The 15037-nt window shown below is 35.2% G+C and overlaps 5 protein-coding genes across 5 annotated transcripts in view; 3 read left to right on the forward strand and 2 right to left on the reverse strand.

Annotated features, from left to right (window-relative positions):
• Nucleotides 1-4832, forward strand: part of LOC132698202 (homeobox protein OTX2-B-like) — a 28326-nt gene extending 23494 nt beyond the window's left edge. Inside the window, exons 5-8 of the mRNA XM_060664148.1 lie at nt 2078-2268; nt 2379-2487; nt 2549-2761; nt 2888-4832. Coding sequence (XP_060520131.1) covers nt 2078-2268; nt 2379-2487; nt 2549-2761; nt 2888-2968 — 594 coding nt within the window. The 3' untranslated portion in view covers nt 2969-4832. The remainder of the gene's footprint in view (nt 1-2077; nt 2269-2378; nt 2488-2548; nt 2762-2887) is intronic.
• LOC132698201 (KICSTOR complex protein ITFG2-like) lies at nt 4795-6589 on the reverse strand. The gene is made up of 6 exons (XM_060664147.1): nt 6443-6589; nt 6070-6390; nt 5739-5880; nt 5325-5691; nt 5038-5275; nt 4795-4986 (listed from the first exon to the last, which is right to left on the reverse strand). Exons 1-6 carry the CDS (start codon nt 6587-6589, stop codon nt 4795-4797), a joined length of 1407 nt encoding a protein of 468 aa, XP_060520130.1.
• Nucleotides 6590-6593: 4 nt separating this feature from the next.
• On the reverse strand, nt 6594-7198 carry LOC132698204 (mitochondrial inner membrane protease subunit 2). The gene has a single exon (XM_060664150.1). It carries the CDS (start codon nt 7098-7100, stop codon nt 6594-6596), a length of 507 nt encoding a protein of 168 aa, XP_060520133.1. The 5' UTR covers nt 7101-7198.
• A 22-nt stretch (nt 7199-7220) lies between these two features.
• LOC132698203 (uncharacterized) lies at nt 7221-8416 on the forward strand. The gene is made up of 2 exons (XM_060664149.1): nt 7221-7767; nt 7826-8416. The coding sequence occupies exons 1-2, from the start codon at nt 7357-7359 to the stop codon at nt 8348-8350; spliced, it is 936 nt and encodes a 311-aa protein (XP_060520132.1). The 5' UTR covers nt 7221-7356; the 3' UTR covers nt 8351-8416.
• Nucleotides 8417-9336: 920 nt separating this feature from the next.
• Nucleotides 9337-15037, forward strand: part of LOC132698187 (uncharacterized) — a 36007-nt gene continuing 30306 nt past the window's right edge. The window contains exon 1 of the mRNA XM_060664121.1: nt 9337-9468. Coding sequence (XP_060520104.1) covers nt 9442-9468 — 27 coding nt within the window. The 5' untranslated portion in view covers nt 9337-9441. The remainder of the gene's footprint in view (nt 9469-15037) is intronic.

The raw sequence follows: 15037 nt of genomic DNA on the forward strand, positions 1-15037 counted from the left end.
CGCTAGGTGGTAGTACGTAATCTACGTACACAAGATTGTCACCGTCAAAAATAGTCGAAATATGTCACTACCACTTAGTTCATAGAAGGATAAAACATTGAAATGATTTTACAAATTACAAATTACAAAATTACAAATTAGATTGACGATTGAACCCTAGAAGCCCAAACAGGAAGAAAAATTGAGAAATAATATATTAACGTGTACGTGTAACAATCCTAATCACTGCCCACTTCAATGTAAATAAAATTTGTCTCACAAACTGCATTTCCGTTCAGGTTTGCTAGCTGGAGTTCACTGGCAACACAATACCTAACCTTTCAATTTTCTCGTCACCCAACCTGAAACGGTGTACGCGAAAAAATCTTACACATCGAACGTGCCCCAATAATAAAACTCAAAAAGCCGAGCAACAAAAATGCGTATTGTCGGAGGGCACAAAATAATAAATCAGCAAAGAAAGGCGAACGTTTAGGAGGCCCATTAATTTTACGGTAGGGCAGTCAATGGCGTGGCTCGTTAGCTTATTAGCCAGGCAGTGTTATGCTTAGGCACGTTTCGCCCACAAACTATTGTCGCTTCAGACACCCTCAATTTCAGTAAGTTCAATACGCGACCGGGAGGGCGGCGGTTGTGTGTGTAAAGTGACAATCTTCACATCCGCCGCTTAGTGCGTGTTTGACTTTTATTAAAACGTCACATATTCTTCGTCGGATTCCTGATTACTTTTCGAAATTGTGAGGGGGAACCAGTTTTCGAATTAATTCGCATCCCATAAATATGGTGCCTTAAAAAATATCAACAACGAACCTATTTTATACAAGAATTGTTGATCAGTAGACATAAGTGTAAAATTAAGACTGAAATTGTAAGTCTTTTATTACCTTTATAGCAAAAGGAATTCCAAAAGTAGATGTTTTCTATGACAGTACCTGTTGATCATCAAAGGCGCAAAGACATAAAATTGAGAGAAATATAAGTAGAAAGAAGAGAAAAACAAGTAAAATTTTTACAAAAGACCAAGAAAGTGATTATTTTTCGAATAAAACAATTTTTAATAATTATGCAATTTTGGTATATTGACCAACGTTGGATTTGTATATTACATATTTATTTTGTGAAATATTCTTGATCATTTTAAAGTACATAACCACACCTAACAAAAACGTCTGCGATTGTCTACTAGGTACTAATAATAACGATAACGTTTATTCTCCTTTAGGACTTCAGTTAGGCAGTGTATAAGAAAGTTAGCACAGAATTAGTAGACACAATTCTACTTGTTTCTGATACGAATAATTCTGTCTTGTAATGTATTTAAAAATTTACTGTCACAGTCAGAAATTACACTTTCTTTACCCGTTCATTTTAATAATTTAGTTATAATTTCGAACTGCTATTTGTAAATCTTTTCTCACAAAATATTTTTGAGGACTATATGATGTATGCCTTTAAATTATTTTTAAAAGCTTTCCCTTAATAATCGTTTTTAACCCTTCAGGGAGGATATTATATATTTCTGGATTAAAAGATATAATGCCTCTGTGACTTACAATCGACATTTGCAAAGATATTTTTATAAGGTGTGTCATATCTATGGAAAACACTGTGAAGTTTAATTTTAACTCCATTGTTTGTGATTCTTTATATTAAGTATTGACTTAAGGGCCCGTTTTTATATTGCCTTCAAATGCTTTAAATATCAGAAATTACCACTTCTCCAGTTACTGACTGACAACATGAATGAATGAATGAATGAATCGCAATATGAACAGTATAATATTGTTTTAATTGGATTTGGCTAAAAATTGAAAGAAATTTCGAAATTTTTTTACCAGCGCCCTATAGCGCATATACCTACCAACATTTAGTCCCAGATATTTCACACAATTGCGCTTCTGGACTGACAACTATAAATATGAGCGATGCCATATTATGGTGCCTCTTTATGTATATATCATAAAAAAACAAATGCCTCCAAAAGCGATAAAGATATCAAAGACCGCGTGAGTTGGTTTTCATTTTGAAAAATAATGTTAAATTACGACCGTTCGTTGTAACGTGAAATATGTTTAAGGTGTGGTTCAAAAACAGAAGGGCAAAATGTAGACAGCAGCAGAAGCAAGTCACCCAACATAATCAGCAGCAGAGTACTGACAAATCGGCACGTTTGAAGAGTAACAAGACCACTACGTCAACGATAATCACCAAGTCGTCACCTACAACCCCTCCGGTGTCGGTCACTAGCAATAACAATACCAGCACCAGGTAGTTAAAAATTAGCCAAATCTTCCCACAAATAAATTGAAGAAGTAAAGAAATGCGACAAAAGAAATGCAACTCCGGCATAACTGACTATATCGATTATTTTTCTGTAGTTCATCTGCGAGTTCGCCGTCAGTGCATGCAGCGCCACACCTTAGGGACAGTCCGAACTATGTAAAGCCTCAGCTATTGCCTACCTGTGGCAGCACCAACTCGCCGACGGTAAGAACGACCACTCTTTTTCAATTTATTGAACCGCCGTTATGAAACGTTTTTTCTCTAGATTGCCTCTGCGACGTACACAAACTCGGCGAACTCTAGTATATGGTCTCCAGCGTCCATAGATAGTTTCGCTCTCGATCAACATCGGTGGTGCTCTACTACCCAATCGAGCATTATGACCACCACAAACTCATCGTCGAATTGTTATAACAATTACTATTATTCAAACATGGACTATCTTAGTTCAGCGAGCATGGGCCATTCGCAATTCGGGGTGAGCAAAACAAAAACTTTTTCAATTTTCGACACACTGAAGAAATATGCCATTTGTTAGTTACTTGTATTTTTTTTTATAGATTACTTATAAATAATGTAACGTCATGTTTATGTTATATTTCAGGAAAATACTTTGGAGGCAAGTTGGAGCAAAAGTAGGGACGACTCCGCATGGCTCTACAATGGTACCTGGGATCGAAAATGAAATACTAATAAGGGCAAATTAAGAATTTATTTTATTTTAGCATATTTTAGTTACCTGTCGATAAATGAATTTCTCAGTTAAGGATTTATATCCCTTACTGTAGTGTATAGTGTATATATATGGTTATAGAGTGTTTTGTAATGAGTCTAACGATTGAGGCTCTGATTGAGGCTCGATTTATTTTCTATAATTCCCTTCCACGCAGTTGTTGAATCTTTTCATATAAACTGTAGTCTCTATCTATGCCTTAGTTATTCTGTGGTTCTCAAATTATAACTATGCTCTCACCACTTTAAAACAAGATTCTATCACTCGCCACCCATCTCCGTTCGTTTCAATTCCAATCAAATGAGCCCAACAGACAATTAACATAGATGCCTAAAAATAATGAGACTCAAAACAAGATAAATTGTAATCTAAGTATTCCGATTCAATAGTTCTACTTGCCATTAAAATCATTATCCTACTCACACCATTACACCACTCACTCACGTTTAAGGCTGCGTTTTGTTTATCAAAACATTTAATATGTATGGACGGAGAAGGTTCTGGTGTTGAATCTTGAATGTTTTGTGGACCCAACATCAATGAAAGAATGCTCTATGGCAAATAATGTGGTTATTCAAACGCATATCAAATTTTTGCATTTGGGTTAAAAGTGTTTTTGCGGCAATACTGTTTCAAATGTCAGAATTCGAACTCAATATCGCACGTAATCCGACTCTCAATTTGATAAATGGCATTTGAAATTAATTTACCAACTGCACGTGATTTGATTGTGCACCAGAGTTGTGAAATTTTATTGACTTGAATTGTAGAATTTTAATAGATTTCATTTTTGGATAGTTTTGATTAGTTTTAGTTCAGATAAGGGATGCAACAATTGTTAAAATATGAGACGATTATTAGCAGCAATCAAAAATTCAAGTCAATTCACAAATATAGGGCAGAGACAAATCAGGCGTACTGACTCGCCGTTTCGCGATGTACCCACGAACTTATATAACCTGTAATATTTCAATGGTTCGAATAAATGCCAAACCCTGTAGCATCTGACAATTAATGTACTCCGCCTCAAACCGCAGGGAACTTGTCACCACGCATAGTATCAGCAAAAAATGACCGAATGAATTTTTCTGTTAGTTACATCTTTTGTTGGTCAGAATGCTTTTGCTGAAGGGAATTGGGTTCTAAATATTGTGTCGTAAAATTACGTGCTAGAGGATACCCCAAGTCAATGTCTCCAACTTGGCACGCGTACTCATGTGCCTAAACTAACGGAAACTAATAGTCCCTTTCATTTATGTTATATATGTATGACCATGGTTATTTATAAGTTCGTGGTTGAAGCGGAAAATTGAAACGTTTGACCAATTACAATAATTTTGACGAATTTAAATTAGAATGCTCCAAAACAAAATACATTCGAAATCTTTGTAGGGACGTGCCAAAATTTGTGTCGTAAGATATCTTTGATAATTTTGTAATGTACATATCTGTAAACTGGTCAGTGATTGTTAGATTCGAATAATTAATCTTATAGGATTGTGTCTACATTGAGAGTAGCAAAGTTCTAAATTTGATCTCTTATTATTATTATAACGAATGAGGCCTAAAAAATCTTAAAATTCCAACGTGTTTTTTTTTTTGCTATGTTTAGGTCGTCGAGTCACTATATAGTGCAATCGTAGAGGTTATGTTTTCTTCGGTTTCTCCTAGATCCGCATTATTCAATAAAAAAGTTTATTTTGTTTGTAAATTAATTTATTACGTCAAAAAGGATTTGTATACAGTCCAAAAAAATATATTGTAATGTGTAAAATGTGTCAAGATTTTACATGGTACAACAAGTATTCCACAAGTTCTCGTTTAGTTTTTTTATCCATCGCCTTCACATACTGCAAAGCCTGGTCAGCATCACGGTCTTCGTTAATGAAAAGCTGACTCAGTTTTACGAGGTCAGGTTCGAATTTTTTACAAATCAAATCTTTCAAGGGTATATCATAGTATATAATCACCTAAAATTACCCTAGGAATTACTTAATTACAAATTATGCAGCACAACTTACGGTGTTTTTAAAAGTGACATAAATCAAAGCGGTTACTTGAGATATCCCAGGTCCTAAACTATACCAGCCGCTGTGGAAGGCCCGCACAGGTTCCTCCAGATGGAACCTCACCGAATTCTTTTTCTGATCCAAAATGTATGTTTGCCCGTCCCAAGAACATACAACAATGTCATCTGTTCCATTGCCGGTAATATCAAGCTTGGTAAGTGCAAAAATTTGGTGGTCTACCGCAATCGCCCTAAATTAGAACCAATGGACTTATTTCTGGTTATCTTACTCTTACCTACCACAAGATGACTTCGTCCTGTACCAACATTATTGTACCATCTAAAGTTGCAACCGCATATGGTCTACTCTTATTGCTATTTTCCTGGTCATCACTAGTCTTTAAATCACCAAGAATCTCTGTAGAAATATTCTGATTTCTCATTCTAGAGATTCCTAAAAATTGATAGTCAACTGAACCACAAGGGTTTTCACCACTGGAGCTGTTTTCTGGACTCTGATCAATGTTACATGAATGACATTTTATTCTCATGAAAGTGCCACCTGGCTGAGCTACAAGAATGGACGGTTTTCCATCTGCAGAATAGTGAAGAGTAATAGATCCGATCTGCTTAGCACATTCCCACTTGTGCAAAGCCACAAATTTGCCTACAATTATTGTGCATAACCTATATTTTTTACCATATAGCACCCACCTGATGGTTTGTGTGACAACTGACATTGATCTCCATCAATGGGGGCATTACTGACCCACCGATAGGAACGTACAACCCTATCTGTTAATCCGATTACCATTTCTACTTCTCCGTCTCCATCGACATCCCCTAAGACTATATTCTGCAAACAAAAATTCAAGTTGATTACAGCATTTACGAAAATGCTGAAAGGCCAACCAAAATAAAATATAGGTTTTTAGTTTAACTAACAGAATTTCTAACATAAGCCTGTCCATTGTGAATCCTAGGATCAGAATTAGTTTAAAAAATGTTTTGCTTCTTAGAGGCTAATTTTAGGTTATGTACCTACTTTCACATTGGCAGGTATTCTTTGAACATGAACCTGCACCAATAGATTTTTTGAAGATTTGTTTTTTAATTTATGATCCCCTGTAGTTGATTCACTGCTGCTCTGCGTTTCTGTGGTGGGTACACTGGAAGAGGATTGAGTCTGACCATCTACCTCATCTTTATTATTAACAGATTTGGAAGTGACTTCAGTTTCATAAAGATAACACCAACCATCACTGGTAATTATTATCAAACTGTTTCTTTCTTGATTGGTTATTTTACCAACTGCTACGCAAGAAATAAAACTCAAGTTTGGAATTGTTTGTAACACTTCATTTCCCTAAAACAGTAACAGCTAACAATATTCAGGAAGCAGCCGATTTTTATTTTACCTTAAATATAACCACTGTACCTAAGTCATTACCAATAATAAGTTCATTGAGTTCATCATTATCGACATCACCCAAAGTTAAAGCATTCCTAACCACATTGCCTGCAAATTCAAATTCTATTTTCTTAACTAGCGATATGGCACGCATTTTGCTAAAAGACTTCAACCACTGTTAAATTCAAAGGCCTACGTGATTTGGGAAGGGATGTTTCAATAATTTGCCACCGTGAGGGGGGCCACACTATACAAGAAGCTTTGGCAGTGATTAAACCTAATGAGACTGGGCCGAAATTATTTGAGTCCATTGAATGACCAACGTGGTCACCTTCAATCCAACAGTGGCCCTCTGGAACTCGAACCACCCCTTCTTTATAACTTAAAGTTGCGATAATATCACCCTGAATTCCTACCACGCGCTTTATAATCTTCTGAGTTGGATCTTTAGGGGATACTAAGGACACTATATCTCCGCGATTCACTTCGTAAGATTTCACAGCTATTCTGTTTAAAAAGACGTAATCAGTGGAATTTTTGTCCGGATTTAATACTGGTTGCATAGATATTCCATCCACTCTGGCGACGTAACCCACTAAATCTATGATAGTAATACCGATTGGTATTCCGACAAATACTTTTTTAACAAAACTTGGGATTTTCATTGACTTGTTCTAATTCTTTAATACTATAACAAATTTAAGGTTACGTTACTTGACAGGTGACATATCATGAGCCATTTATTTTTAGGTTATCCCGTTTAAAATATCCAGCTGAGTTTAGTAATGATATACGTTCTTGCTTTCCTAAAATATTTAAATCTTAAAAACGCTTTGTATAAGGTTCATTTTCGTTGTTCGAAAGTTTAGAAAGGTAACTTTGTTGGTCGATATCTTCCTCCCTCAATGTAGTTATTTGAAAATGGCTGACGAAATAGCGAAAAGAAATTTTAGTCATATTTTGACGAACGTAGGGCGAAAATTTGACATCTTGCAAACTAAGTGGACAGGCAATAAACTTTTTGAGGCGAAATTCCGGACAGAAATTCCGAGAAATAACGATGATTACAATACTCTATGCGATCAGTGGGTCGATTTATTTTCCCAAATGACAAACACTGTGTGGGTTAAGAAAATATCGAATACGGGACCGAAAATAAGATTTCGCAAACAGTATCAATGCTGGACGCAGCCAGAACAAATTATCAAAAAGGAACTGTTGTTTGACGCTCGAAGGTGTAGGGCTACTATTGATTTGAAAGTTTTGGCTGATAGCCCACAATCGAGGAAAAAATTGAAACATCTGAGAATTGGCTTAAATGTTGTAGTTAAGGTTGGTCCATTTAAAGGTACGGCGACCCTTCAGCGGCGACATGCATATATTTTTTTAGATGAATTTCTCCCATCTCCATGAACTGGACACCTCCAAGGATTTTGCTTTTTTTGTTCACCTATGTGAGCCGCTTCCTGAGGTTCCAAAGCAGGCTGTGCAACCGAATCCCATGCTTCCGCAACTAGTGGCGAAAATGGTGGAAAAAGGTCCAATAACTTCAAGGAAAGCGGCCGAACGTGCAGAAGAAGCCGTTAAAAGACAGTGTTTACAGTCGTCATTCCAAAGTAAACCTTTAATGGACAGTACATTGAATACCTCGACACCAACTGTGCAAATACTTCAAAATGTTCCTCTCAATAATGTCACTACAGACAATCTCAACCCAAAAAATCAGTCTTATACTCAAATTGTTGTTAATTCGCCAGATGGGCAAGCCACAGAAACATTTTTAATGTGCCAACAGTTGATGTTTGATGCATCCTCTCAAATTATACAAGAAGTCATTCCATTAACGACTTCCAGTTTGGCAGGTGATACATATATACAAGTGCAAATACCCGACTTGAATGGAGGAACACTTTAGTGACTTGCTCATTTATATAAACCGGACCTAATTTATTTTCACACTAAACGTATTAATAAAAGATAAGCACCAAACAGTTTTATTATTTTTACGTCTCCCATTTAACTCCAGCCCCAGGCCTATTTATGAGGTGCTCTCCCAAAAAACTATTTTCTTGGTGATGCCATCTAGTAGCTGATAGCATCACTACCAAAATAGATAGGCAGGTGGCGCTTAATTATTCATACCACTCGTGCTGTATAGACATAGATGGCGCTGTTTGCTTTACAGCCAGCCATTTTCTGAGCTTACCTAGAGCGGAAACCGTAAAATTTTCCAAACGTTGAAAAAATTAAACAAAAGGCAATGTAAAAGAATAGATTACTTACGTGCATGAAAGAAAAGACGGAGCGCCATTATTTTAGCCGTTAGGCTAGCGAAAGTGAAGGTTTAAGAGGTCATTTGAGTGGTTCACAAAATTATACAGGTAGGTCTAGTAGACCGTATAACAGGTTCATGTTTCTACTGAGGCGCAACGGTAATCAAGCTTTACCTGACGCAATCAACAATACTCAGAACTGTAACAAAAGAATATAACAACGATTTAAAAATTCGACGCACTGAAAAGCGCACTTTCAGTTTGACGACGTTCCAAAACACCGTTTTAACAGTCGAAAACCACCAACGAATTCTTTTATTAAATGTCACAAATGAAAATGATAAACATGTTATAATTATTATTACATCCCTTTTTCTGCACATTTCTCAAGCCTTCGTGGCCAAGGTTTGTTTTCAACCCTTAAACGATCGACGCATATATCATCTTTACGATTCGATGTCACAACACAGTAATAAAGTATAGAATTCCCTCGCAAAAACAAACAACGAAATCTATTCGGCAGCGTTAGAGTTCATGAAATTCCAAGTAGTGGGAACTTACCGTATACGTAGCATTTGAGTATAAGTTAAAATTTATAATATCGCTTCGACGTATTCTCGCTGAAGAAGTTTCGTCGGGTTTTATGTTCGTCGCTGTTCGATTTCGAGGGAGTTTATTGCAAATTCGGTAATTTTTTTTGGGGCCATTGTTTCAGTTGTGTGTTCGCTATACTATGGTTCACATTTGCTTTAATTTTCGGGTAAGTAATTGGAGCGTCCCGACAGCTTGACGGGTAGAGGGTGTGTTTTGAATTTATTTTTTAATATGCTTTACTTCCCTTACCATCTGAACGTAGATGTAGGTACAGGTTGTTATTTAATAAGTGTCCGATACTTCACACGTTGATTTGTTAACCAATTTTTAAGGTAAAATGAGGTGCTGTGTATATTGTTTTGTTTTCGAGATACGGTGTGTTAAAGTTTTATTTTTGTTTTTACTTGTTTTAGCCGTTACTTATGACTTGCTTATGACTTTTTGTATGCCCCTGAATTATATTTTTGTTAAAAAAAATCATCTTTACCTTTTTTTATTCGCTGGGAGCAATCGTTCTTAGAATTATTTTGGTTTGAAGTGAAATTCTAATAAAGATCAAAATCAAATAAGATAGTATTAGTATTAGTAAGTAGATAGTAACAAACGGTTGCTCCTAGCAAGACATGAATGAATTCAGCTTTCTTTCCAAAAGATATTATACTGGGTTGTACAAAAAGTGATAAGCCTTTGAACTTGAGCAAAGACATATTGGTAGCGCCCCCTACAAGTACAAGTACAATAGCTAAATTAAGAACAAATTAAATTCAGCGTAGCAAAACAATTTTCTTTTGTCTGTTCTGTGCAGTCAAATGACTATAACTTTCGAACGGGTAAGGCTAGGGAGTTTATCTTTTTTTAATGATTTTCAGCTGTTTTTCGTGCTTCGAAATGAAGCAATGTAAGCGTCCGAAATTTGGAGCTATCTACTTGAAATTTTGCAAGCGGATAGAGCTTAGTTGCCTAACGGAACCTGATGAAGTGGATGCGGTCTCTAACCACTCGACGTCGGTTATTCAAAGCTATAACATTTACGGAAAGCCTTTTTCAATATTTACATTTACTTTTTTTTCGTTAAAATCGCTTGTAAATTAAATAAAGGTATTTAACGTAAGGACCTTAATTGACAGTTTTTCTGTAGAGCAAAGTATGCAGTTTCGATAGCTGCCATTTTAACATTTATTGTTATCGTCTGTCATAAAGGGGACTGAAGGAAAATTAACATAAAAGAAAGAAGAAACTAAACCGACGACATATATTTATTATTATTGTTATTATTATTATTATTAAACAACTAACAGTTAAAAGTAATATACAGCTTTTGGTGCTTTAGGCAATGTATAATACACAGAAAGCCAAGTAATAAGTACCCACGGTTTATGAAAACTATTCCTTGTGTAACTGACCAGTGAGACTACTTATTTTTAATTGGCATTTTGCTTCATTAAAAACCAATTAAATTGTTATCCACTTTTTCCTGATTACCAACATGAACAGACCTAAATAGGGATCAAAATTAACTTTTGGGTTGCAAGAAATATAGATCGCCAAGTTACATTGTAATAATTACTGTTGTAATTATAGCCCACATAAAATGGATGTTGCAAAATCACAGTCAATTTACCTTGAAACGGCGTATTTGCTTCATTTCTTCAGGCATTTTTAGGACTCGGTTGATTACAGGAAAACGGTCTCAGATTCCAAGTGGTATTTTATTATACCACGGCATCCGGTTGGCGACTTTTTCCACAGGGTCTTATCTCCCAACCGATCGAGAAAAATGTCAAGGTTCTTAGTACTATCTGGGGAATTATAAAACACGAATCTTTAATATCATTTTTTGTAATTCAATAAATTAATCGTTGCTGTCGTTATTAAAGGGTGGTGCCTTGTTGGATATAAAAACAAAAATAAAAATTGTTCCAATTATTTTCCTGTGGATTTTTGCACTGCGGCAAAAATAATTAAAAAAAAAAAATACGAAAAATTCGATTTTGGAATTCGGACGCAAAAAAAGTCTCCGTTACGAATATTTTTCTATCGCGTTTTAGATTTTCTGTGCACAAAATGGAGCATATATTCTGCAGCAATAAAGGTTTATTGACGGATGTTTTAAAAATTTGAAACGTAAAATTTTTTGTGGTGTGTGGTAGAAAGCCAGTTTGCTTCCCGTTTATAGATTTTAAATTTTTGGTTAGCACAAATCTATTCTGTGTATAATTGAAAAAAAAACATAATTGTTTTACTTTTTTACACAAAATAAAAATGTGAATAGCCTAATAACATTAAATATAAGAAATGACACGTTATGTACGGACAGACACATTTCGAAAATACTTTGTTGAACTTGAGTTTTCCCATTTTTTTATATAATTCATTTGGTATTGTTAGCAATGTCAGCTCACATGTCAGTAATTAGGTGATAATTGTGGCTAATTCTGACTATATTAGAGCACGATTATAGACGAAAAACACCAAACCCCAATATTGCAAAAATTATAATGAAAATTGTAACTTATGAGGTTTGAAGATTATGTCGACGATATGCAGCTGCTAATTTTTCAAAGAAACTTCCTGTTCCTGTTCAGTTCAGTCGACGCAGGAGGAATCCAGAAGTTTTGTAAATAGTATAAGCAACTGCATTATAGAAAATGTTTGAAAAACTTAATAAATAATCTAATAAGATCAAAAGAAAAACTAACCAAAACTAAGTTTAGGGTCGATTTGCACTGTTTTACATAAATAATTGACGAAACACGCAAAGAAGAAGTAAACACGAATTAAAAGGGCCTTTCGTGCCGGAAAAAACTGCGAGCGATCTTTTTATATATTTTCAACCACGGCACGAGAAATATTAACTGCCATAAACAAAGTTTGCAACAAATATCCTTCTTAATGGATGATGTACCGGGTAACATTCCAATCGAAGTGGCCGACATTATATCGTTCCCCTTCTCAATAATTATCAACCATCACTGAAATAATCTAGAGTCATACCTGTCTACAAGGGCAAGGGTGACGCAAGGGAGGTTAAAAATTATCACTAGCATTGCAGTGTCAGTTCGGCAACATTTTTTAAAGCTCTTTTAACGATCGTCTGGAGCGTTTCCTAGAAAAATTCAATTTATTATCACAATATCAAAACGGATTTAGATGAGGTTTATCTACTAACTCAGCCCTTATGTCGGCCATAACGAGTGTACATAAAGCATTGAATAATAAAAATATGGCCTTTTCTTTTGACATGACGCGCGCCTCTGACACTGTCGACTACGATCTGCTGCTAAAAGAATTAATATCTGTTGTAGTGAGAGGACCAGCGTTAAGCTGGATAGACTCGTATTTACATAATCGAACGCAGCTGGTGGAAATCAGTGGTGTTAGATCCAGCATTCTAATCTCTACATTGTCTATATCTATCTACAACACTCTTCAATATTTTTACTAATGACTTGCCAGGCTTCCTGTACGCCGACGACAGCAATATTATAATTAGCGCTAAAAACACTAAAGAATTAGCCACTAAGAGTAGTGCTGCGGTGGATATCATGAAATTGTGGTCCAGATCAGGCGGGATACATTTAACTGCGAGTAAATCAAACGCAGAAACAATTTATAATGAAAAACCGGCCTATGGGTTTCAGTATCTTAATAAAAACAGAAAATAAATCGCTGCAGAATAATGACAGGAAAACATTGTTAGGACTCTATGTTGATCCATAATTTTTATGGACTGATCATATTGATAATATTCTATCGAAAATTAGCGCTTATTGTTACTTAATAAAAATTATAAGAGACCGTGTTAAAGTAAAGTTTTCTGGGGACAAGCATATGACGCACATTAGAGCCATAGCAAGGGTATCACGGTAATGCAGAGAACTTTTTGGTCCGTTACAAATTTTGACACTGACAGCTCTTTACATGTACTGTCACTAAAAAAAAACCCGAAAAATGAAATTGAGCCACCTTTTCATAGACTATCAATTTGTCAACAAAACCTGGATTACATTGGCATTAAATATTCAAACAAATTGTATCGACTCGACCCCAGCTTTGCTAAATCAAAACTCAAGCAGTTCCTTGTTAAAAAATCATAGTATACGCTGTCCGAATTTTTCAATCGGAGATGGGAGATCTCCAGGTTTTTGAGGTCTTATGAAAGGTCTGTGTGATGTTGTTTTTTTTTTGCTCTAAGTGTATATTTATTTGTTTGTTTTTTTTAAGGTATATTTTAACGTATATTTGTCCTTTAGATCAATTGATATTTTTTTATTACCTGGATTGGAGTTAATAAAAATGAAATAAAAAAAATTGTGGAAGCTGCGAGTCCGATCGCATCGGATTAATTTGTAAAACGCTAATACGCATTTTGTCAGTTTCCATTTACAAATACCAAAGGAAAATCCCACATTCGAAGAGGCTTGCGAACCTATTGCGCAAAAGTATGTGTACTGAAACAAAACAATGGCAAAATATTTGCCGTTTTCTAATAGACACGAAAATAAACGAGTTAATTGGTAGGTACACAGTAGTCGAAAAAATACCAGTTTTAAATGTAGGTCAATTCCATTTTTAACGTCGTCTATTTAAGAGCTAAGAGTGTTCTTAACTAATTAGAAATAACCACAACAGTTAAGTATAACTCTCCAGTAATTTTTTTCTTTCGGGCAACCGGGATAACGATAAAACATTGAGGTTGATATTCGTGCAGTATCCTCAAATTCCAACACATTTCAGACTAAACAAAATTTTTTTAAGAGTTTGTTTGCTGTGCCATAAAAATCAGACTAAACAAAAACTTTTTAAAAGTTTTTGTTTAATTGCGGTGCCATAAAAAATAAATCTTAGTTGTCGCGGCAAGTTTATTTATATGTGTAATTTGCGACGAAAACAGAAAGCGTACTTATTGGATGATGCGTCACAACAATGAGAATTATAGTTAAAATTTTCTCAATAAACCTCATGAGAAAAATATTCAATCCTGTTTTGTAATAGTAGGAAGTCGTTCAATTCATTTCTTACGCAATATGATAGATACTACAATTGAAATATAATAATCATATATCTTGATTGATTTCTAATATAACTCATTTTTCTATGGAAATGAAATATATGCAGGGTATTTCTCAAGAAATGTTATTATTATTAACACAAATAGCAGCTCCAAATAATCAACAACAACAATCTACGAATATCTTCAAGTTAACATTTAAAACAATGCACTTATTAAAGTTACGTGGCTCTGGGATTTTTATTTTGATTGTTTCTTTGTTAATATTTGTTTTAATGCATCTACCTACTCCTAAATGTGATTCTACTCCAATCTGTAAAATAAATAATTACGCACCAAACGTGGGGAAGCCACACTTTACCACGTCAGTTTCGTTTCCCACGGATTCGAGCCAATTCGGATATTTCCGGGATTTTACCGCACGGGTTTGGGAGCAATCGGATGTTTCGGAGATATTTCCCACGCCTTGAATTTTGACGTTTGTCAATTCTGACGATCAAGTCAGTGAATGTATTCCTGTTGTTTTGTAAAAATGTACCCAAAAACTAACGGTCGTAGAAAAAGTGTAGTATGCAACACGTTCGGTAATACATCTTAAGTCACTCGTTTATTAAACACTCGCTCCGCTGGGGTCAAATAAACTCGTGAGTCAAGTGCCGTTTACAGCACTTGTTGCATAATATACTATTATCGCACTTGTTGCATAATATACTATTTCGGCCAT

The sequence above is a fragment of the Cylas formicarius genome, unplaced genomic scaffold (genome assembly GCF_029955315.1).
Source record: "Cylas formicarius isolate icCylForm1 unplaced genomic scaffold, icCylForm1.1 PGA_scaffold_2__14_contigs__length_35257938, whole genome shotgun sequence".
Lineage (NCBI taxonomy): Eukaryota > Metazoa > Arthropoda > Insecta > Coleoptera > Brentidae > Cylas > Cylas formicarius.